The following is a 23922-nucleotide window of genomic DNA, read 5'->3' on the forward strand; positions in this document are numbered from 1 at the left end:
TGCAACACAGAAGACCTGGGTTCAATCCCTGGGTTGGGAAGATCCCCTGGAGAAGGAAATGGCAACCCACTCCAGTACTCTTGCCTGGAAAATTCCATGGACTGAGGAGCTTGATAGGCTACAGTCCATGGGGTTGCAAAGAGTTGGACACGATTGAGCAGCTTCACTTTCACTTATCCTCTTTACAACTGCAAAAATCAAGAGTTAATTGATAGACACATCAGTGTTTTAAACCCCTGCACAACCAGCAGAAGAAAGGATTCAAGTGTCAAATGGGGATTTAATCCTGATCACTGTCAAGGTTTACTCTAACTTTGAGGATCTTTGAAAATAAGATAATTGGAGTGGGATTAATACTCCAGGAATAATAAATATCCATTCTCTAGAAGCTTATTGATCTCTAGTCAATAGACTAAAATTTATTTCTCTTAGAATTTACTAATCAGAAGAATTTATACACTGTAGACATGGCCTCAAAAGCAAACAATTCAGAATGAAGCTGCAGACCTCTGGTTGTTCTCTACATCTGAGAGGAGAGCAGCAGGTCAGTGGACATGACTGTGGAGCAGACAGCTTGGAGGAGGGGTGACTAAGAGGCTCAAATCAAGAGCACAGCCTATGACTTAGGTGACGTAGCCAAATGGACATAAGAAATCTGAGTCCAAGTCCACACACAGCAAGGGGAAATATCACATAAAGGCAGAAATGCAAAATTCCTGTTCTGGGGTACACTGACCTGAGATATTCATACACTTGGTTAGGATAAAGAACTTCTACCATTCTTATGAAATCTTGGAAGGTTTTCCTGGAATGCTCTGTAGTCATCCATTTAAAAAGTCATATGAGAAAACAAACAAACAAAAAATCTACATTCAAGAAGAAGTTCTTTGCACTCAAATCTGTTCTTTTATTATTTCTCAACACAAATAGATGAAGGCTGCTGAATACAATGGTTAGATGTGCTTGTTTCCTTGTGCGAGCCACCTTTGGGTGAGGCCAAGCAAATGCTTATGAGAGAATCGGAAGCACAGACATAAGAGAAAAGATGAAAAGAGTGTAAAATGCATTTCTTGTTGCTGGTAGTGATGATTCAAGTAGAACAAAAAACAGGCTGTAGCGTCAGGAAGTTGAGGGCACAGAAGGGAAGGAGATCAGCTGGGAAAGGGGACCTGGATTTGGGGTCTACTTAACCCCCATAAAAGAGAATTAATAAATAAATCCAGAGATTTAAAGCAAGAATAGGATACCTAGAAACTTGTTTTTTTTTTCTTTCATTTTAATCCTGTGTTAGACTTCTCAAGAAATACATAGTTCACTCAAGAACAGCATCTCTGTCAAATGCACAATAAAACTTTATATTTCAAAACAACGTTATGTTCTTTTGATTGACAAAACTGAGAAGAAAAAAGAATACTGTTTTAGAGTACTGGAGTGTCTGGTCCTTTATGTTTTGGCAGACATGGAACACTTCCATGAGATTGGAGACATTTTCCTCTTGGGTTTAAACCTGTAGTAAAGTGTTGCTGACAGACTAATTATAAATGTTTTATATAGTTTGTGCATATGTGCTCTTCTCTAAACCAATTTAATTCCCATTAATGCTAATCTGGTTAATGCCCACTCAGAGAGGAAAGGAACACTCTTAATAAACTATTGATTTATTTGAGCTATTTAAATGGGGAACAGGCAGAAACAGATGGGAGAATAGAAAAAAAAATCAGTTTTACCCATATCTGCATTTCTTAGAGTATTTTCCAAATATTAATGAATATTATATTATAATTGGTATAAAGAGGAAATGGGGAAAAATAAAGTGACAAAGTGACAGCCCTCCCTCCACCCATAAAAAACTGAGGGCCTTGTAAATAAGATTTTTTTTTTTAGTTCTAGCTCCAAGGTTAGAAATAAGATGTTATAAACAGAGGCAGACTTTCTTTGTTACAAAAGAGGTTAAAAACTGAGGTTGACATTTGCAAACTCTTACTGAAGTGGGTTTTTCTTTAAGAAAAAAAAATAAGGTAATCAAAACAAGAATAGGTAAATTCTGCCCCTACCACAGCTTGTCCTGCTCCTAGTGTGGGTAGCCACCTTGTTCTCCATGCAACAATCCAGTAATTCCCCTCACTTCAATTCAGTCGGGATTTCCACCTCTTGGGGTGCTTTAGCAAGCCAAGACTGCCTCTTAAAAGACGTTGTGTCCAGGACAGAGCAGTTTCCTTGACCACAGCTGTGTAAGATGTCTGAAAGCCATAGGCTTGCCTAGAATTCAAAGCAACAGGAAACCCTCCCCAAACTAGCCAAGCATTTCTAAAGGATGTCTGTGCCTTTTCCATTCTTCCTGGGAAGAGTGGCACAAAACAGGGAATAAGTGGAAGATGGAGTTTTGTCAAGGGTCCACCATCTGGCAGTAAGATACATCACTTAACCTCCCTGATACTCAGTTTCTTTATCTGTAAAATGGGGAAAATAGCCTTCCTGATCTATGTTGTTAAATCACAGCTGAGTATAACGAACAAGAAAGCTGTAGTTGAAAACACTGTGATATCCGAGAAGTGATGGGTAACCATACAGAATTATTAATCGGGGAAAGGTTTAAGAAAAAGTGGCACAGGAACAAAATTAAAGGGAGGAAAAACATCAGGAGAGATATCAGTTTTATCTGGGCTGTGTTAAAAAAGAGAGTGAGCTATACTCTCAGGAATTTCTTGAAAGTTTTAACGGTAACTGACACTCATACTTCATAACTGTGCACGTAAAACATAAAATAAAGATGGAAAATGGAGATTCGTGCAGGTTTCCTTTTTTATCGAAACCTTTGCGGTTGGTTGTCCATGCCAATGAGGGTGGAGAGGAGAACAATCTCTTTAACATTCATGGGGAAAAAAAATACTGAAACAAAATATCGGCAGCGCAAATATTAAACTGCTTTTTCTCTACCGATTGGTAAAAAAATATATTATCTTCTGATATTTTCTTTTTCTTTTTAAATTATAAGTTCATCCGTCCCAGCCGAAGTCGTGGCCCGTCATCTGGTAGAACCTGCGGTTGAAGGGCCGGTAGAAATCCCGCAGCTGCCGCAGCACCTGCGCGTCGATCTCGGGGTGCGGTCTGCCCTTGGTCTTGCCCAGGCAGTGGGGGCGGCCGCTGCCCTCCGCCTTCTTGAGGCAGGGGAAGCCCTTGGTCTGGTTGAAGTAGAAGTGCTTGTCCGAGATGATGCGCTTGAGGCCCAGGAAGTCCTGCACGCGGCCCAGCTCGCCGGCCGGGTCGCGCACCAGGCGCTCGCCGCTCACGAAGAGCATCTGGCGGGCGGGGAAGTGGCGCAGCCAGCGCTCCAGGTGCTCCGCGTACAGGCCGATCTGGATGGCGCTCCACGAGCGGTCCACCAGGCCCGCCGAGCGGTTCCGGAAGGCCAGGCTCTCGAAGCTGGGGATGTCGGGCCGCTTGGAGAGCGTCTGCGTGTAGTCCGACACGGCCCGCGTCACCGGGTCCCGGACCACCACCAGGAGCCTGGTGTCCTTGGACATGGCCGAGATGCGCGCGGGCGCCTCGCGCGTCACGAAGTAGCTGGGCGTCTTCTCCATGGTGATCTGGCCGTCCAGGGTCCTCGGCATCAGGTCCCTGCGCGGAGCAAACAGACCAGGGCGGGTCAGAGGCCACAGCTCTTTGGCCACACGTCTCCAAGTCAACACTTATTTAAAAATTGATTGTTAATGGGAGGTTAATTGCTATACAATGTTGTGTAAATTCCTAGTGTACAACAACGTGAATCAGCTATAGATATACACATACCCACTCCCTCCACCCTCCCCTTCATCGCACCCATCGGTCCCATCCTACCCCTCTAGGTCATCACAGAGCATCAAGCTGCAATGTCAACACTTTTAATCCCGGCTCCATCTAATTACAGTTGTAGAAACATGAAAAAAAGCAAGCCGAATTTCAGAGCTGAGAGATACAGGAACGTCCCTCTGAAGCTTGGAGGTCAGATATTCTCTTTCCACCTAAGATGTGAAGGCACCTCAGTTCAGAGTACAAGGAGTAGGATTCGACCTTCCCTGAGATCCTCTCCTGGTGTCACCTCTCCCTTACTTTCTGCCGCCTCCAGCTTTTAGAGGGTCCTGAACATCTGACCTGAGAACCTCAGGTCCCTGGGTGGAGCAGAAAGGCACATTAGAGCCTGGAGCCTGAGTGCCTTCCCCAAATGGGCTCTGTAAGCTTCTTTCTAGGAGAGCAAAAGTCTTAGGCACCCAGAGCCAGGCAGCCTGAGTTGAGGTACCAATCGCTCCCCTTACTAAGTATGTGACTGTGGCCTCGGAGAAGCTGCACAGACACTCTGCACCCCTAGATCCTCATGGATGTACTTTACGGGAAATAATAATACTATTTTGACCTCCTACGGTTGTTGTGGTGTTGTATAATATTAAAGGTATTAATATACCTTGATAGGTTAGAAAAGTGCCTGGCACAAAATAAGTGCAATGTAATTTTTTTATAATCATCAATCCACAAGGCTGTAAGAAAATAACCTTGATCAAACTCTTTTAGGTGAATTAGAATATTGTAATAAACACAATTATACAGCAGTGAGATGGTGTTAAAATACCCTGAGCCCTTTTTGTGGTTTTCTTATAAACAAATAAATTATAATCAACATAATATCATTGTTAGTACACAAAATATTTCTCTTTATAATTTCTGAGCTTTCCTATAACAAACAAGACTTATCAAATAATCCATCTTTTATCATCTAATAATTTGAAATGCCACTGTTAGAATAGTTTAAATATCGTGGTCTCTCTCTATTGTCATGTTAAGTTACTATCATGTTATAGTAATATATTTTAATGTACATCAAAGTAAATTCTGACTCTGTTGTTCAAAACATTCTTGATGATTCTTGTCTGTTTATTCTTCCTGACAAATGTTAGAATCACTTGTCATGTGGGGGAAAAAAAATTCCTGTTGGAGTCCTGTTGGAGAGATTGCTACCTAGTTCAAGCATGAGAAAGGATGGGTTTCAGAGCCAGTCCAAAAGTGTAAGCAGGTGAAATAAAACCTATGTATTTTTTGAAAAGTGTACTGCCATTAAATCCACTATTTATCATAGATTTGAAATATGTATCTGTATGTTGTTGTTTAGTGGCTAAGTCATGTCCAACTCTTTTGTGACCCCATGGACTGTAGCCCACCAGGCTCCTCTGTCCAGGGGATTTTCCAGGCGAGAATCCTGGATCCCTGGGATCTTCCTGACCCAGGGATCAAATCCAAGTCTTGCGTCTCATGCACTGGCAGGCAGGGTCTTTACCACCAGCGCCACCTGGGAAGCCCCAAGTCATCTAATACTGGTGCTTTTGGGGGTTGAGGATAAGAAAGGGACTAGAATCTTCAAACACATTTACAGTGTCTTCTGTGGTCACTGTTTTTTTGTAATGATCTGCTTCATCTTTGGTGAATTTTGTCAATTAATACTTTTCTAAAAATCACCCAGTTGAGTAGTTGCAGTTCTATGCCCTGTCTCAACTATAATTTTGTGAAGTTTTTTCCTTCTTCCTTTCTAGTTTGGTAGATGACTTTTCAAATTTACTTATTTGCATTTTACTTTTTTAATGACATTTATTATTTTTCTATTCATGCTTTGCTCTTCCAATTTAATTAACTGAATGTTTAGTCATCTCAAGTAATAAAAACATTTTGAAGCTACTATTTTCCCTTTAAGCACAGACTTGATCAGATTCCCCAAACTTCGACATGTACTGCTGGCCATTTGCATAATTTCACAAACATTTAGTAATTGCACTTGATACTTTTCCCTTTTGGTCCAGGCATTAGAATTGCTTTTACTTTTATTAAATTCTGATGCTTGACTTGCTGGTTTCATTCATAATTTTATTATTAATTTCTATTTTACCTTTGTAATAAAAAATGCACTGTGTGTTACCTGAGTCTGCTTTTGTTTGATTTCCTGTAATTTTATTCCTCTTGTATACTTGCTAACTGTATATTATGAAAAATTTCAAATATACCCCAAAGTAGAGAGTACTATAACATACATCTCACATAACTTACATCCAACTTCAAAAAGCAACTGACTGCCAATTTCATTTCCTTCCTAACCCTCTGTGTCAACTCCCCCATCACCCCAAATGAATTACTTTGACATTTATCTCAGACATCATGTCAATTGCTTCACAAACAATCTGTTGCCATGTGCATTTATACCTGGCACAAATTCTTCAACATTCGTGGCAATAAGCCACTGATGCTGGCTTAGTTTAGTGATACAGATCTCCTCACCATTTGCTTTCTTTGATATTCTAGTCAGCTTATCTTTACTTTTCTTTTGGAGGAGAAATGATAATTAGATATCTGATTCCTGTTGCTTTTTTCCTTGTTGATTTAAGAAATCTGCAATTCCTTTTTCAGAACTTTTAACTGTGCCCCCATCCCCCATTTCTTAGACACAGCCGAAGGTCTGGGTAAGAAAAAGCAAAGACCAGGGAGGTCTGTGTTGACACAAGGGAGACACAGACGGTCAACTGCCTGTGTAATGCTGGGGCCACACAAAATCCAGATTTTGTCACTATGTACGTGTGTATATATGTGGATTCGTCACATATATACACACACATATGGGCTTCCGTCAAGGCTCAGCAGTAAAGAATCTGCCTCTAATGCAGGAGACTTGGGTTCAATCCCTGGGTCAGGAAGATCCCCTGGAGAGGGGAAGGGCAGCCCATTCCAGTGAAAGCCCAGTATTCTCGCCCAGAAAAGACTGGAGGGCTACAGTCCATAGGGTCACAAAAGAGTTGAACAGGACTTAACAACTAAACAATGACGACAACAACAACAACAACACCACCACACACACATATATATTCCCCTTCATGGAACTGAGAAGTCCCCTAGACCAACCTACTTTGGAAGCTAAGTTACACTTTTATAAGATGAGCCAGGAGATCTATACAGAAACTGTTGGACTATCTCAGGGAAGAAAATTGGATCAAATGTGTGAAAAAGTTCTGGACTGTAAAAAAGCACACATCAGACACCACTGAAATGATAAGGAGGAGTAGTCCATGATTTTTTTTAAGAGTCAGCATTCTTGCCTCCTTTCCTATCATCTCTGACTTTTAACCACTCGACCTCATATTTTGCCAGTAGAATAGAGATAACACCCTTCAGATGGGAGCTGCTGGTGGGCAATCTCAGTCTTCCTGCCCTCCGGCCCCGGGGAGAAGTAGACTCCCCAGCGGCCTGTCAGCAGAGATTACAGTCATAGATTGTGCCAGCCCAGAGGAAATATTATCCATATCCCTGAAAAAAAGAAATGCTATTTTAAATTATCTTGATAGGGTAGGAAAAAGAGCTATCCAAAGTAGGAGGAGTTTGAAGAGGAAACAGCTAAAATAGAATTTCAGAGGAAAAACACATTAATTACTGTCATCTTCAAGATGAGGAAAGTGGACGGGATGGGGAGTCCGAGGGAAGCAGGGGCTGCCTGCCACCTACTTTCTTCATAAAGGAAGAAATGCAAGTGCAAGTAAATCCTTGATGAGGCTTATATTGCACAGAATTGTTGCTTTGTAAAAGGACTCATTTCAGAATTCTTTAAATAGCCATCTCCCTTTTAAATTCTTAGATTTGTTTTCATATTGCAACTTGAATTTTAATGCTCAGAAAAGAGCTCCTTTATCACACAAAGCAAAATGCACATATATGTTGGAATATAGTATTTCAAAATGTTTAGGTGAATTTAGACATCTTCCTTCCTTACCCAAGTGAAGCATGTACTACGACTGTTCTGTATCAGGGCTCAGCCTGGGACACACAATAGAAGAGCCACTCAAGCATGATGAGAGCTTCTCAGAAACACTGGGCAAGTGAGGGGAGCAGAGAGGTGAGTGCAATGAGAAGACATGTGGGTTTGTCCAAAGACCAGAAAAGCTGGGGTGCAGGGTGAGAAATTCCAGTGAACAATGAACAGGGTGGGTCCTCAGTTCAGTTCAGTTCAGTTCAGTCCCTCAGTCATGTCCGACTCTTTGCGACCCCATGAATCGCAGCATGCCAGGCCTCCCTGTTCATCACCAACTCCAGGAGTTCACTCAGATTCATGTCCATCGAGTCAGTGATGCCATCAGCCATCTCATCCTCTGTCGTCCCCTTCTCCTCCTGCCCCCAATCCCTCTCAGCATCTAAGTCTTTTACAATGAGTCAACTCTTCACATGAGGTGGTCAAAGTGCTGGAGTTTCAGCTTTAGCATCATTCCTTCCAAAGAAATCCCAGGGTTGACCTCCTTCAGAATGGATTGGTTGGATCTCCTGGCAGTCCAAGGGACTCTCAAGAGTCTTCTCCAACACCACAGTTCAAAAGCAGCAATTCTTCGGTGCTCAGCTTTTTTTATAGTCCAACTCTCACATCCATACATGACCACTGGAAAAACCATAACCTTGACTAGACGGACCTTAGTCGGCAAAGTAATGTCTCTGCTTTTGAATACGCTATCTAGGTTGGTCATAACTTTTCTTCCAAGGAGTAAGCGTCTTTTAATTTCATGGCTGCAGTCACCATCTGCAGTGATTTTGGAGCCCAAATAAATAAAGTTTGATGCTGTTTCCCCATCTATTTGCCATGAAGTGATGGGACCAGATGCCATGACCTTCGTTTTCTGAATGTTGAGCTTTAAGCCAACTTTTTCACTCTCCTCTTTCACTTTCATCAAGAAGCTTTTTAGTTCCTCTTCACTTTCTGCCATAAGGGTGGTGTCATCTGCATATCTGAGGTTATTGATATTTCTCCCGGCAATCTTGATTCCAGCTTGTGTTTCTTCCAGCCCAGCATTTCTCATGATGTACTCTGCATACAGGGTGGGTCCTAGGATGCCTTAATGTCCAGGCAAACAGGATTGGCTATTCCATTCACTTTGCAGGAGTGAAAATAATTTGGAGACATTTTATAGTAGAAATGGGTAGGATAAAAGGGTAGAAACTAGAATTATAAAGAAAAATTAGAGATGCTTATTTGTTTTCTCCTGAAGATGTCAAGGAGAAGGAGTTTCACAAGGAGTTTCACAAGCAAATGAAGAATTATTACCAGGTGCGTGGCACACTTTCGTTCTTTGTCCCCAAAGAAAAAAAGAAGAATTCACCATAGCCAAAGAGTAGAAGCAACTCAAGTGTCCACAGAAGGCTGAATGGGCAGACAAAACGCAATCTAGCCATACTGTGGAATATTATGCAGCCTTAAAAGGGAACAAAATTCTGACACCTGCTGCAACATGGATGGGCCTTGAGGCCTTTATGCTGAGTGAAATAAGCCAGGCTCGGAAGGATACAGACTGAGTGATCCCACTTGTGTGAAGTTCCTAGAGGAGCTGAATTCACAGAGACAAAGTAAAATAGTGATTGCCAGGGCTGGGGACAGGGGGAGGGGGAGTTTGTATTTGATGGGGATTTTAGTTTTGCAAGATGAAAGGAGTTCAGGAGAGTGATCACTTAGCAATGTAAATGTACTTACTGCTACTGACCTGGGAAATGGTCAGTTAAAAATAGCTAAGATGGCAAATATTATGTCTATTTTAGCCTTATTTCTTTTAAAAAAAGAACTCACCCAGAAGACAAAGACATCAAATAGTATCGATAGAGATGAATCAGATGGCCAGTTACAAAAACGTATACACTAGATGATTTCTCCTACGAAAAGCTCAAAAACAGGCAAAACCCACCTCTAGTGTTAGATGTCAGCTCAGCTGTTTGCCTTTGGTCGAGGGGCAGGGGCAGGATTAGTGACTGAAAGAGGCCACAGGGGCTTCTGGAACATCAGGAATACCCCAGTGCAGGATCTGGGTGCTGGCGACATGAGTGTACCCATGCTGTGAAACATCACCGAGTCAGATCCTAGGATCTGAGTCCTTCACTGAACGGTGTTATACTTCAATAAAAACTTAGAGCACATATAAAAATAAATGGACCAGTTTTCTACAATTCTCCGAGGAACACATGGATTTCAAGAAGGGCATTTGCGAGACTTCTTTGGTGGCTCATTGGTAAAGAATCTGCCTGCCAATGCAGACGACAGGGGTTCAGTCCCTGGTCTGGGAAGATCCCTCATCCAACTACTCTGGCCTGTACCCTGGAGCCCATGCTCCACAATAAGAGAAGCCACTGTAATGAGAAGTCCATGCATTGCAACTAGAGAGTAGCCCTTGCTCGCTGCAACTAGAGAAAAGCCAGTCAGCAGTGAAGACCCAGCACAGCCAAAAATAAGTAAATAATTTATAAAGAAGGGCATTTGCTAAACCAACTACATCTCCAATGAGTGGAAGTTCAGTAAATAAAGGGACAAGGTTTGAGCTCCCATCTCTAGGAACCAGTGGTCCTCCCAGGGACCCCTTGCCCCTCACTCTGGGTAAGTTATCAGAACAGGAGCTGCCTTGCCTCTGTCCCAGATGAGATTCTCCCAGCACTTATAAGCACCTCGGAGTTCACAGTGTCACGGAGGATGTGTCTCTACAGTGTGGACACAAGCACAGAGATAGCTGAAGAATGTGGTATGCTTGCAAAACATTTATCAATGGTTTTCTCCTGTAAGATAAGCTAGACATTATGCTCCAGTTTTTCGGAGGAAGAAACTGAGATTTAGGCAGGAGAAGCAGCAGGTCCAAGCTACCATGGTTGTCTATGGGAGATGATGGATGGTCCTCCCAGTGCCCGTGGCCAGGTTATCCCTGTCGCACAGGATGAGAGAAAAGTCAGCAGACAAGAGCGACAGGAAAAGGACACGCAGAAGGTGACTTGGATGGAGCCAGTTCGATGGATGCAGACCCAGAAAACGTGAGAAAGTTACCCCATAGGGTGGCTGTGAAGAGGCTGAAAGGCCCAAATTGAACACAGATGAAGGAATTTGTCTGTTTGAAACAGGGGAGCTGCGTGAAATTAGACTGAAAAGGGGAGGGTGTGATTAACGTCAGTGAGAGATTAAATCTGAGTCAGCGTACAAGTCGGGATGGATCAGGAAAGCCCTGCAGGTAGTTAGATATATCTGGGGAGGCTCTTCCAGTGTGATCCCAGCTTGAGGAGCTGAGGACCTGGGTTAGGGGCTGATCGCGAGGAAGGAAAAGGTGGTGAGAAAGGGAGGAATACTGATGGGGGGACGTAGGGGGCCACACAACTGACTTATGGAACGAACAGAGGAGATGTTTTCAAGGAAGATCCCGAAGTTTTACAGGTGGAAAATGATAGAAACTTTACTTTTAAAAAGCCCCCCAAACAGATAGCAAAAAAAAAAAAAAAATGCAGTTGTGCTGCATAGCCAAAGGAACTCTGCTCAATGTTATGTGGCCTCCTGGATGGGAGGGTTTAGGGGAGAATGCATGTGTATGGATGGCTGAGTCCCTTTGAGGGTCACCTGAAACTGTCACAATATTGTTTGTTAATTGGCTATACTAAAAAAAATTTAAAAAACGAGACCATTGCTACACTCATTTTTATTTAAAAAATAACTAATGGAAGAAATACATCGCTTAATTTATATAATGAATAAATAGAAGATACTAAAGAATCTTTCACATGAGGAAAAAAAAAAGATTTCTGCCTAAGAATTCTAATGGAGTCAAAAGACAACACATGATTGCTTTTATCCTAAAACATGGCTCAGATGGATCATACATCTCCATGAAGAAAATGGAGTTTCATAGGAAACTCAAAACTGGGAGTAGAAGTGTGGATTCAGCTTGGATTCTGATGTTAAAAGCTATGTGACCTTAAGTGGATCACTTCTCTGGGCCTTGGTTTCTTCATCAGTAAAATAAGACCACCGTCTCCCATGTCTCAGAGGCCATCCCAGCTCTAAGGTTCCATGTATGTTCAGGGCTTCAACTCATTAGTAACCTGTCAGATTGAAAGTTCCGCCCAGCCTCACACTTGCTGATCTCTTCTGAAGTGTGACTACCAATCAAATAAAGAGATTTTTGCAAATCATTAAGCAGGGCAACTTGGCATCAACAGAAGTGATTTCAGAATCAATGAGGTTGAAGAGAATGCAGCTCCAGTAACAGACACCAAGGCAAAGTGCTGAGGCTGGTTCAGATGGAGGCTGTCCTGGCATCTCCCTGGTGCCTGGAGGCAGCAGAAAGACCAACTAGTCCAGCCACCAGCTGAGTAATCTTTCTGCCTTCAGGAAGACAGGGACAAAGGAGACCCACCTCTGTACCTGCTTTTTTCTTTTGTTGGCCGTACCATGCAGCATGTAGAATCTTAGTTCCCTGACCAGGGACCAAACCCTGGGAACCAAGGGAAACCCATCTCTGCACCTGTCATCCTCTGTGGCCAAAACAGCAAAACAAGATGTCACTGCTAGAAAGTCAGATCCACAGAAAAGGACAGTCAGGAATGACCAATAACAGACCAATAACAGGCACAGGACAGTCAGGAATTCAATTCCAAGTGTCTTAGGAAGAATATGATGAAGACAGAAGCAAAGGAACCCATACTTAGCATTTACTGTAGACCAAGATCTGATATATTCTTTCTTGCAACTCACAACAGCTAGAATTACTGGTGTAATTTCTCAGAGGAGGAAATGGGCTCAGAGAGGTAACAGGAGTTGTCCAAAGACAGACAGTAATGAGTGAAAGGAACAGAATGAAAATCCAGGTCCAGTCTGCCCCAAAGCACACACTCCTTCCACCTTCCTGGACCTGGGCAGCCGACCTGGGCAGGGGTCTGCTGGCAGATGGCAGATCCATCGCTGACCTTAAGTCACAATGAGGGAATATTACAGGCACTACTTCCCTATCCACCTCAAGAGCGTGAATCATTCTGCCTGGAATCTTGCGAACAGGTTGCAGACACTGCCTGTTTTTCAAAGGCTTTCTTCTGTAGGGGAAGGACCCGAGCTGTAAGGCAAAGGCAATTTACCTTGAGAAATAAATAAATCTGGCCCATGTACACATACATTTTTTTTTTCCCCTTTTAGTCTCTGCAACCAAACAGAACTGTGTGTCTGTTTCTGGAAACCTCCGGCAGCAGGAAATTCTAGGGAAAACATGCTCTTTTCATGGCAATGGAGTGAAGGTGATTCCCAGGGGACCCCCGATGGCGTGAGCCAGGAGCAGAGGAAGCAGAGTAACCCCCGTGCCGCCGGGCCTGTGTCCCCCGGGCCAAGGGCAGCTATGGCAATATTTCTTTTCCTGCTGGCATTATGTGGGACCTCCACTCCAAACGTGCCTTCTGAGGCTGGAAAGAAAACTCTTGCTGATTTTTTTGAGTTGGCTTCTGTAGGAAAGGAAGATGTATGGTTTTGGAACCGGCTCCCACAATGATTGAATCTCGATGTGCAAATCTGATAAGCAAACTGTCGTCGAGATATCCAAGCATCAGACTTAAAGGCGGATACATTTCCCAGTGCCCTGAAAGCCAGTGTTCCTTCTAAATATCTGAACAATCAAGTAAAGAGACAGAAAGAGATGGTTCTCATCCTCCATGGGCTTATGGACAAAGGAAACCAGCTTATTTCAAGAAAGCAACACAATGTTCCTTGGCACTACAGGGGAGGAGAGCGAAGTCAAGGATTCTTGGTTGATAATGTGGGGGAGCCTCGTGAAAGGGCAGAAAATACATCTGGATCCAGGTCATGGAGAAGGGCAGTCCTGAAGGGGAAGAGGCAAGGGTTATCTGGGATCATAAATTAAATCCATAATCCTTGATGTCTGTGTGGGATCTCAGAGTTTCCCAAGCAATTCTATAATTTTTCTCATTTATGGACTCATAGGAAATACAAAAATAGACCAGATTTTACAAGGCTCATTGCTTCACCCTCTTATTTTCTCCTTCTAAGTTTACTTCATTGGGAAACTCATGTGTTCATAAGATTGAAAATATCCTTTCTAACCTCGTTTACAGCATCCTAAACTCTGTTTTATTTCTTTTTAAAGTTTTTTGTATGTGACCCATTTCCAAAGTCTTTACTGAATGTTACAACATTGCTCCTGTTTTACATTTTGGTTTTTTGGCCACGAGGCATGTGGGATCTCAGCTACGGGACCAGGGATTGAACTCACACTCCTGCATTGGAAGACGAAGTCTTAACCACTGGACACCAGGGAAGTCCCCTAAACTCTGTTTTAAAATGGTGTCTGGCTCTTGGGAACTGATGTACCTCTTCCAAAGTCCTCTCAAAATATCAAAGAATACCCAGAAAGAAAGCCCTAACGCCATTAAAAGCTAGACTTAACAGACCACCTAATAATAGTGGCAGAATCTATAAAGACAACCAGAGTCTAAGAGAGGACCTGGAAAAAGATAGGGACTTTCCGCCTGTCCACAGTGGGTCTATCTCTGAATATCTGGTGTTCTTTATGCATCAGGCTAGGAAGGGATGATCATTATTCTGTCCAGGTACACAGGTTTCAACACTAAGGGAGACAGTAAAGGAAGGGAAGCCTGGCATGCTGCAGTCCATGGGGTCACAAGGAGTTGGACATGATTTAGTGACTGAACAACAGAAATGTCTTAACGTTTCTAAATCTAGTTATAAAAAATGACCATAGAAAACAGTATTGGAGCTGGAGTTATTGCAAAGAACTGACTCACTGGAAAAGAACCTGATGCTGGGAAAGATTGAAGGCAAGAGGAGAAAGGGACGGCAGAGGATGAGATGGTTGGATGGCATCACTGATTTGATGGACGTGAGTTTGAGCAAGCTCTGGGAGTTGGTGATGGACAGGGAAGCCTGGCGTGCTGCAGTCCATGCGGTCGCAAAGAGTTGGACACGACTGAGCCACTGAACTAAACTGAACTGAAATTAAATTAGGATCTAGAGCCTAAATAATATTTATAAACTCTTAGAAGTGTGTGTGTGTGTGAGAGAGAGAGAGATTACAGAGAGACAGAGAGATCAAGAATAAGCTGAAGAAAGTCAGAAAAAGACAAAGACAATGACAATTTGATATCACTTATAGGTGGACTCTAAAAAAAGGACACAGATGAACTTATTTACAAACAGAAGCATACTCACAGACATAGAAAACAAACTTACGGCTACCAAAGGGGAAAGGCTGGGGGAAGAGGGATAAATTAGGTGTTTGGGAGTAACATCCAACGCCTACTATATATAAAATAATCAGCAAGGACCTACTGTAGAGCACAGGGGAACTATACTCAATATTCTGTAATAACCTACATGGGAAAAGAATTTGAAAATGAATAGATATATGTATATGACTCATTTTGCTGTACACCTGAAATGAACACAGTATTGTAAATCAGCGATACTCTGAGTGCTCAGTTGCGTCAGTCGTGTCCAGCTCTTTGCTACCCTTTGGGACTGTAACCCAGGGGAAACATGCCTGCAAGAAGAGAGTCAAAATACAATCTCTCCAAGTGGATGGACAGCAAGGTCCTGCTGTATAGCACAGGGACTGTATTCAGTACCCATGATAAAGCATAATGGAAAAGAATACATGTATGTATAACTGAGTCTCTCTGCTGTATCGCAGAAAGTAGTACAACATTGTGAATCAACTATATATCAATACAGACTTTTAGATATATACAGATGCATCTGTATATCTTAGCCCTGAAGCATACTAACTTGCTTCAGTTGTGTCCGTCTCTTTGGGACCCTCTGGACTATAGCCCACCAGGCTCCTCTGTCCACTGGATTCTCCAGGCAAAAATACTGGAATGGGTTTCCATGCCCTCCTCCAGGGGATCTTCCTCACCCAGGGATTGAGGCCAGGTCTCCTGCGTCTCCTGCATTGTAGGCGGATTCTTTACCTCTTGAATCACCAGGGAAGCCCCCAACCATATTCCAATATACAGTAAAAACCAAAAAAAAAAAAAAAAGCTGGAGAAAAGGAAGTAAATAGACTGTGCTCTTGTGGGGGCAGCATCACTGAGGGATAACTGGAGGGAGTCTCAAAGCAACCCCCCGACCCAGCCTCGTGGTTTCACAGAGGCAGGAACCTCTGAAAAAACCCAAAGCTAGACAGACCCAAGACTTGGCTTAGACCCTGCTCACCTGAGCCCTGGTTCACTGTTGTCTCCACGATTCAAAATTCTTCTCAAATTCTAGAAATACAACGAGCTCTGGGTTTGGCCATGCTGAGGTTTCAACTCCCTAAACAATAAAGTTCATCCCTGCAGGGGAAAGTCCCTTGTGGTCCTTTTGAGGCGGGAATGATGCATTAAATATGAGCCTCGATCAAAGGAAGGGCTGTTCTTCATCCTATCTGGTACTTTTAACCATGTTCCAAGATCAACCATCCAGAGGAGATGTGGAATTCCTCATGGGGTGGGCAGGGCCGGGGCTGAGGGTGGGGGCAGCTCTCCTAACTCTATAGCCACAGCCAGGGCTGCAGCCACGGCCAGAGGCACACGCACCCCCAGTTCAGCTCATTTTGGCTCCAGACAGGCTTTTATAAACGACTTGTCTGAGGGCTGTCAGCTTCTGTGCGGCTGCAGACAGATCCTCTCATCAGCCTGGAATTATCAGCCCTTCGCATACGTGCCACTACAGATAAGGCAAGAAATGTGCTTTCGTGGCTTGAAATTGACAATCTAAGGACAGTAGAGCAGCGAAGACACGTGGGGGCAGGATGAGAAAAACCTTGACATTTTAGAAAGCCTCTTTGTTACATTTCGATAAGGATGCATTTTTTTTGTTGTTGTTGGTTTTGGTTTCCTTGATTTCTGTTTGTTGGGTTCTGGATACAGAGAGGGTGCTCCGCAATATGCCTGCCAAGTTTATTTATTTGTATGTATTTTTGGCTGCTCGGGGTCTCCACTGCTGTGCATGGGCTTTCTCTAGTTGCGGCGAGCAGGCTTCTCACTGCAATGACTTCTCTTGTTGTGGAGCACGAGGGCACTCGGACTTCAGGAGTTGCAGCACATGGGCCCAGTAGTTGTGGCATGTGGGCTCTCGAGCACAGGTTCAGTGGTCACGGCACATGGGCTTAGTTACTCCTTGGCATGTGGGATCTTCCCAGACCAGGGATCAAACCTGTGTTTCCTCCATTGGCAGGTAGATTCTTTACCACTGAGCCACACCATAGAAAGTGAAAGTGAAAAGTGAAGTCGCTCAGTCGTGTCCGACTCTTTGCGACCCCATGGACTGCAGCCTCCCAGGCGCCTCTGTCCATGGGATTTTCCAGGCAAGAGTACTGGAGTGGGTTGCCACTTCCTTCTCCAGGGGATCTTCCTTACTCAGGGATTGAACCCAGGTCTCCCGCATTGCAGGAGGACGCTTTACCCTCTGAGCCACGAGGGAAGCCCACACTATAGAAGTCCCTGCCTTTAAAGTTCAAAGCAGGAAAATCAACGTGAAGCTGTAATTTTTCAGGGTCTGGGGCCCTGGCCTCCCTGGATGTTCTTTCTAAAGTGTGCCATCAGGACCTGCCATCTGCTTCCCTGGGTTTGAGCTGCAAAAAATGACCTACGTTCTGTCTCACTAAGAGAACTTCCAAAATAATCTCACTCTGGTGAGACGAGACCAATCTCCAAAATCATGGTATCATTGTGAAGTGAGGCAAATGGACAAAACCAAGTTCGGGAGAGCGATCAGTGAGGGTCCACAGATCCACTCCATTGACAAGGTTGCCACTTGTGCGGCCCAGGAGGAGAAAATCATGGCTCCAACAGGGACCAGGCAGCCCGCGGGTCAAATCCAGCTATTTGTCTCAGTAGCCAATAGTGAACACAGAGCCAGGTCCTTTGCTTATGAAGAGTCTGTGGCTGATTCTGAACTTGGACGGCAGGTTGAGTACTTGTGACAGAGACCAGATGGCCTGCAAAGTCTAAACTATTTATGATCTTGACCTTTTCAGAAAATGTCTGCTGACCCCTGCTTTAGGTCATTATTGCCACCAGAACAAAATTATCATAAAAATCTTGACGGTAATGTAATTAGTATTTTGCTGAAATGAAGCATGAGAAATGAATTGTACTGCAGAAGATGTAATTGCTCATGATGTGTGTGTGTTTCCATTCATTACTCACCCACACATCGCTGGTCCATCCATAGATCCAACTGAGCAATAACAATTAAATCGAGTTACCTCTGGTATTTTGCCTAAACTTTCAGACACATAAAAACAATAGATTTACGCATCATTGTTTTTTGTTTTGTTGTTATTAAGCAGTATTTCAAATTCAAATATTTCTTCTATCAAAATAGAAGAACAGAATATATTTTGTTTAACCGTTTATTAGCTTGGTTTATCACTTTAGGAATGTTTAGATGCATAGGATGTTTAGATGTTGTCTAGGGACCTGTTAAGCACACAAAGAGGATGTACCAGGCCTCAGAGAGGTCATCACAGAGAAAAAAGGCAGACAGACAAAGCTTTGACTCCAAACAAGCCTGAGGGTCCCCAGGAACTGGACTTTCGAAATGAAGTGACTCACAGGGAGGCTCTCCACGGCACAGATGCTGCAGGCGTGTCGCCACCACCTTCGTGTGATGGAGCAGGAAGGAATCTCCCTCCTATCAGTTCAGGGACACAAACCACCGCAGGTTGCAGGGTGCGATCCCAGAGGAAAACAGCAGCTTTTCAAAAGACTTTTTTTTTTTTTTGAACTGCACTGGGGTCTTAGTTGCAGCATTCAGGTTCTTTAGTTCTGGCATGTGGGAGCTACTTCCCTGACTAGAGATCAAATCTGGGCCTCCTGCTGTGGGAGCACAGAGTCTCAGCCACTGGACTGCCAGGGAAGTCCCCAAGGCCTTGTTTAAAAATTAAATTAAAAAAAAATTTTAATGTACACATTGAAAAGGTTCATTGTGGAAAACTTGGTTTAGAGAAGCCCCAAATTCTTCTACATTCAGATGTAGTATCTTGAAGTCTATCCATCCAAGGCTATTCTATGCAATTCTTTGTTTTTTAAATGCAATTCTTTATAACACTTGTGAAGTGAGATCATTATGTGTGTAAACCATTCTGAACTGCTTTTGTGCACTTAGAAATAGGAAATTCCTGACCTTAAATACATACTGACTTAATTTTAAATGACCGTGTAGTATGCTATGATATGAACTGCCACGAGGCATTCAGCGAATTCCTTACTGTTGGCTACTTAGGTTGTTTCCAAAGTTAAACATTTCATTCATGTTTAATTATTTCCTTGAAGTAGAAGGGAAGGTGTGTATATTTTAAAGATTTTTGAATCATACAGCAAACTGGCCTTCTATGAAAGCATTTAAACTTAATCTCTGAATTTTAATATATTATTTTAGATATCTCAGTTCTACTTCAATATATTAAAGTATGTCTTCTAATGCATTCATTTATACTGCATATTATGAATATTGTATAATTAATGCCAATAAATATATGGAAATAATTTTAAAATATTTAATACTTATGTTTTAAGCCAGTGAACATCTTCCCAGACATTTATTAAGAATGCTATTTCTAAAGACATTTCCTGGTTATGTATTTTGGCCTATTATTTTCTACTGAGATGCCTTTTTCTTAGATTTTATTTCCTTTATATTGATATAAGGGGTCTTTCAAACACCATCTGATGTCAAGAAATCACACTGACATTCTTGCCATCTTCCCATTTCAAACACATGTAATTCACTGCACATGTTCAAAAACTATTTGTTAAGTGAATGAACAAGTAAGTATCCATTGAATTATTATTGTATGGTTACCTTTAGTTTTGACCCCAAGTGTAAGATTTTTATTTCGCAAACCTTTGTCAAGTGTCCACTTGGGTCAAGCACCCCACCAGAAAACGAAACAATGAGAATCAGAAAGACAGCAGCCCTGCTCTCAAAGAGCTTACCCTCTTGACAGAAAGACAGAATAGCAAAGGGGTTTGGGACAATGACTGTAATAGGAGTGCTTAGATGTTCAGCAAAAGACCGGATCTGCCTAAGGGATTTAGAGAAGGCTTCACAAACACAGTGGTGCCTCAGTGAAGACTGGAGTAACAGCACAGTTGCACACAGTATGAACGTGAGACCCTGCAGGGTGGGGGTGAAGGCAGTCATCAGTGATGTTACATGCTGCTGCTGCTGCTGCTGCTGCTAAGTCGCTTCAGTCGTGTCCGATTCTGTGCGACCCCATAGACGGCAGCCCATCAGGCTCCTCCGTCCCTGGGATTCTCCAGGCAAGAACACTGGAGTGGGTTGCCATTTCCTTCTCCAATGCATGAAAGTGAAAAGTGAAAGAGAAGTCACTCAGTCATGCCTGACTCTTCGCAACCCCATGGACTGCAGCCCACCAGGCTCCTCCGTCCATGGGATTTCCCAGGCAAGAGTGCTGGAGTGGGGTGCCATTGCCTTCTCCAGATGTTACATGCAGATTCACTTTTTCATGGGTTTCCCTAGAGCTTATCAGTCAAGTGGACCAGGGAGCAGGATTTTAGAAGAAACAGGGTTTGAAGCATGGAGGCGCAGAAGGTGGTGATTCAGGGAATTACAAGTGGCTCAGTCTTGCTGGAGGATAAAACAGGAGGGATTCCATAGGTTCAATTTACTGAAACAGCAGTGTCAGTACAGAAAACTTTATGCAAATGTGTGTCTACGGCAGCACCATCTCAAAATACCCCAAACAAGAAACAATTTACATGTCCATCATTAGGGGACTAGGTAAAAACTCTGCATATGCTATCCAAAAAACACTGTGCAAGGTTAAAAAGATATAACTGTATGTTTCAAATGAAGAAAGATCTCCAGTGTCGTATAAGCCATAAAATGAAGATATTATCTCATATGTGTAAAAACAGATGATAAAAAAACACTCGTGTGTTAAAGGATGTTTCAGTGATTATTGGTCTGAGTGTGTTGATGGCCCCGATTCTTGGTCCCTCGAACTTTCCTCGCCAATTGCCATGACTTTTACAGCTTTTTCATCATGAACATGGAATCTATTTTCCCATGACTGGATACTGAGTTCAGCCAGGTGGCTTGCTTTGGTCAATGAGCATTAACATTGTATAGTTATAACATTATACAATGTTATAGTTATACAATGTATAACATTGTATAGTTATTTCAAGAAGAGGTTTGAAAAACCTCCTGCATATTCCACTCATTCGTCTGGCCACCACTGTGAGGTCATGTCTGGATGAGAGCCTTCTGGAGGGTGGACAATAAATAGAACAAAGTTCAGTCACCCAATTATCCTAGCTAAGCCTACCCAAGACCAGCCTTCAGCCAGCTGATTCCCAAGTCATGTGGGTAGACCCTGGCAAGATCAAGACAGTCATCTGGTCAACTCACAGCTGACCACAGACACGTGGACATGTGAACAAGGCCAGCTGCAATCTCAGGCCAGCCCAGACCAGAAGAACCCTGCAGCCTTGTCAATAAGCATCCATATGTCTCTGAGGTCTTGTGGTAATGTTATGAAACATAATTTTAGCCATAATAACTGACATGATATACTGGTATATAATATGGGCTTACCAAAAATCTGGACAGATGCTCACCAAACTATTAACAGGTTAGTGAGTGGAATTACTGATCAACGTACATGTCCCAACACGAAAAGTATTGCTGTACCCTCTAAGAAATACAATTGCTCCTTCTGTTTTGACTCATCTTCCTCAACTCATTCATTCTTAAAATACTTTTATTTATTTATGACTGTGCTGTGTCTTCACTGCTGCAAGGGCTTTTCTCCAGACGAGGGGCTACACTCTAGTTCCAGCGCAAGGTCTTCTCATTGGGGTGACTTTCCTTTTTGTGAAGCTCGAGCTCTAAGGTGTGTGAGCTTCAGTAGCTGTGGCTCCTGGGCTCTAGAGCGCAGACTCAGTAGTTGTGACGCACGGGCATGGTTGCTCCGCAGCATGTGGGATCTTCCCAGCCCAAGGATCGAACCCATGTCTCCTGCATTAGCAGATGGATTCTTTATCACTGAGCCACCAGAGAAGCCCTAACTCAGTCCTAAAATGCCAAAAGCAGAGTAAATAAGAAAATAGACCCCAATCCCAGATGTCTTAAAATGAAGTCTACATGGTGACAGCACTGGTTTGGTTTGCAAAATGTTTTGAATGGCCAGCATTGGTGCCTGTCTGCAACACTGATGGTCTGGACATGAGTGAAGGAGCCATTTAACCTTTATTTTAGCCTATTTTTTGGTAAGGATGTGTGTGGCTCCTGTTGGGGGTGGGTAAGGCCATCAAGATAATGCTTGTGTCTCCTAGGAATGGGAAAAGCCATGATGAGAAACTGTTAGAGCTGCCTAAGATGCTGCACGCACGAGCAAACAAGCTGAAGGCCTCGGCATGGGGAAGCTGATGATGTGATGCTGATGCGATGAGGCTACTTTTAGCCACAGAAATGGCCAACTGCTATATGATCCCTCAGTCCATCCTAAAGGAAATCAATCCTGAATATTCATTGGAAGGACTGACGCTAAAGCTGAAGCTCCAATACGTTTGCCACCGGATGCGAAGACCCGACTCATTGGAAAAAGACCCTGATGCTGGGAACGACTGAAGCAAAAGAAGAAGGGGATGACAGAGGATGAGATGGTTAGATAGCATCATCAACTCAATGGATAGGCATTTGGGCAAACTCCAGGATATAGTGAAGGACAGAGGAGCCTGGTGTGCTGCAGTCCATGGGGTCACAAAGAGTCAGAAATGACTTAGCGATTGAACAACAACAATAATATGATATCTCAAACTCCTTGAGCTTGATTTAGTTTGGACTTTCAGATGATGAAAATGAGAGAGATCTTTTGTAAACACCTAGATACTGATGTATATAGTTATTTCATTCCCTTCATGCTGACCGTCTGGGAGAAGATATTATTATTATTTAACCTTCATCAAGTCTAGAAAAAGAGCAAGTCACTAGACACTCATTGATTGGGCTGGACTGTTCTTCCTATTAAGCTTCAACAAATACTGTTAACTGCCTTCAAGGCATTTAAAATAACCATAAAATTCAAAGTATCAGAAGACCATCCCCTGGTATGAAGCACAGAACTCAGAGGTGGTTGGATGGAAAAATACTGTGAAAATGGGTCAAGTTTGGGACTAGAAGCATCTGGTTCCATTTCCTAATAATTATGTGATCCATAAGTGTCTTAATTTCTTGGTGTCTCAGCTTCCTCTTTCATTTAATGGAAATAATGAAATAACCCCATTATAAAAATCAAATTCAGTTACTTACTTGTCATCTCCCTACTTTTGCCTTCAAAATGCTAAGAAGCCAGCAAAAGACCTACGAAGAATTGACTAACATATCATTGCTGTTGGCACTCTCCATAGTTCTTATAATCAAGTTTTGACTTGTTATTAAGTCCCCTTTCCCTAATATGCCTTTAATTTCTAATTCAGCTTGGGTGAAGATGTAAAGAAATTATTCTAACAGGACAGTTCTGTTATCAACCAGTTCTCTTCAATCCATAGTAAGTTCAAGGAGAAACAAAGCTTTACATAAGATACCAGTCCAACTATGCATTTAAATATTACAAAAGCCTGGCTGGGAGACACACAATAATTTGCCCAACACTGGTGGCGCCAGTGGTAAAACACATGTTTGCCAATGCAGGAGACATAAGAGATGCAGGTTCGACCCCTGGGTTGGGAAGATCCTCCAGAGGAGGGCATGGCAACCCACTCCTGTATTCTTGCCTAGAAAATCCCCATGGATGGAGGAGCCTGGAGGGCTATGTCCGTATGGTCCCAAAAAGTCGGACACAACTGAAGTGACTGAACATTACTAATCAAATAGGATAAAGAAATCCAGGGTCCTATGCTCTGAGCCAGAGCAGCCTCTAAAATACTTCCTAACCAGTGCACATCTGTAGAACCAATCCATAGTGATTACAGCTAACAACGCTGGGTACTTCGCTGGTGGTTCAGTGGCTAAGACTCCAAGCTCCCAAGGCAGGGGGCCTGGGTTTGATCCCTGGGTCAGGGAACTAGATCCCACATGCCACAGTGAAGATCTAAAATCCCAAG

At 43.0% G+C, this 23922-nt stretch overlaps 1 protein-coding gene across 1 annotated transcript in view; it reads right to left on the reverse strand.

Moving 5' to 3' along the window:
• Nucleotides 1–883: 883 nt before the first annotated feature.
• HS3ST3A1 (heparan sulfate-glucosamine 3-sulfotransferase 3A1) overlaps nt 884–23922 on the reverse strand; it is an 84816-nt gene continuing 61777 nt past the window's right edge. The window contains exon 2 of the mRNA XM_069603585.1: nt 884–3618. Within this exon, the coding sequence (XP_069459686.1) occupies nt 2997–3618 (622 nt within the window). The 3' untranslated portion in view covers nt 884–2996. The remainder of the gene's footprint in view (nt 3619–23922) is intronic.

Source organism: Ovis canadensis, chromosome 11 (genome assembly GCF_042477335.2).
Source record: "Ovis canadensis isolate MfBH-ARS-UI-01 breed Bighorn chromosome 11, ARS-UI_OviCan_v2, whole genome shotgun sequence".
In the NCBI taxonomy this organism is placed as follows: Eukaryota; Metazoa; Chordata; class Mammalia; order Artiodactyla; family Bovidae; genus Ovis; species Ovis canadensis.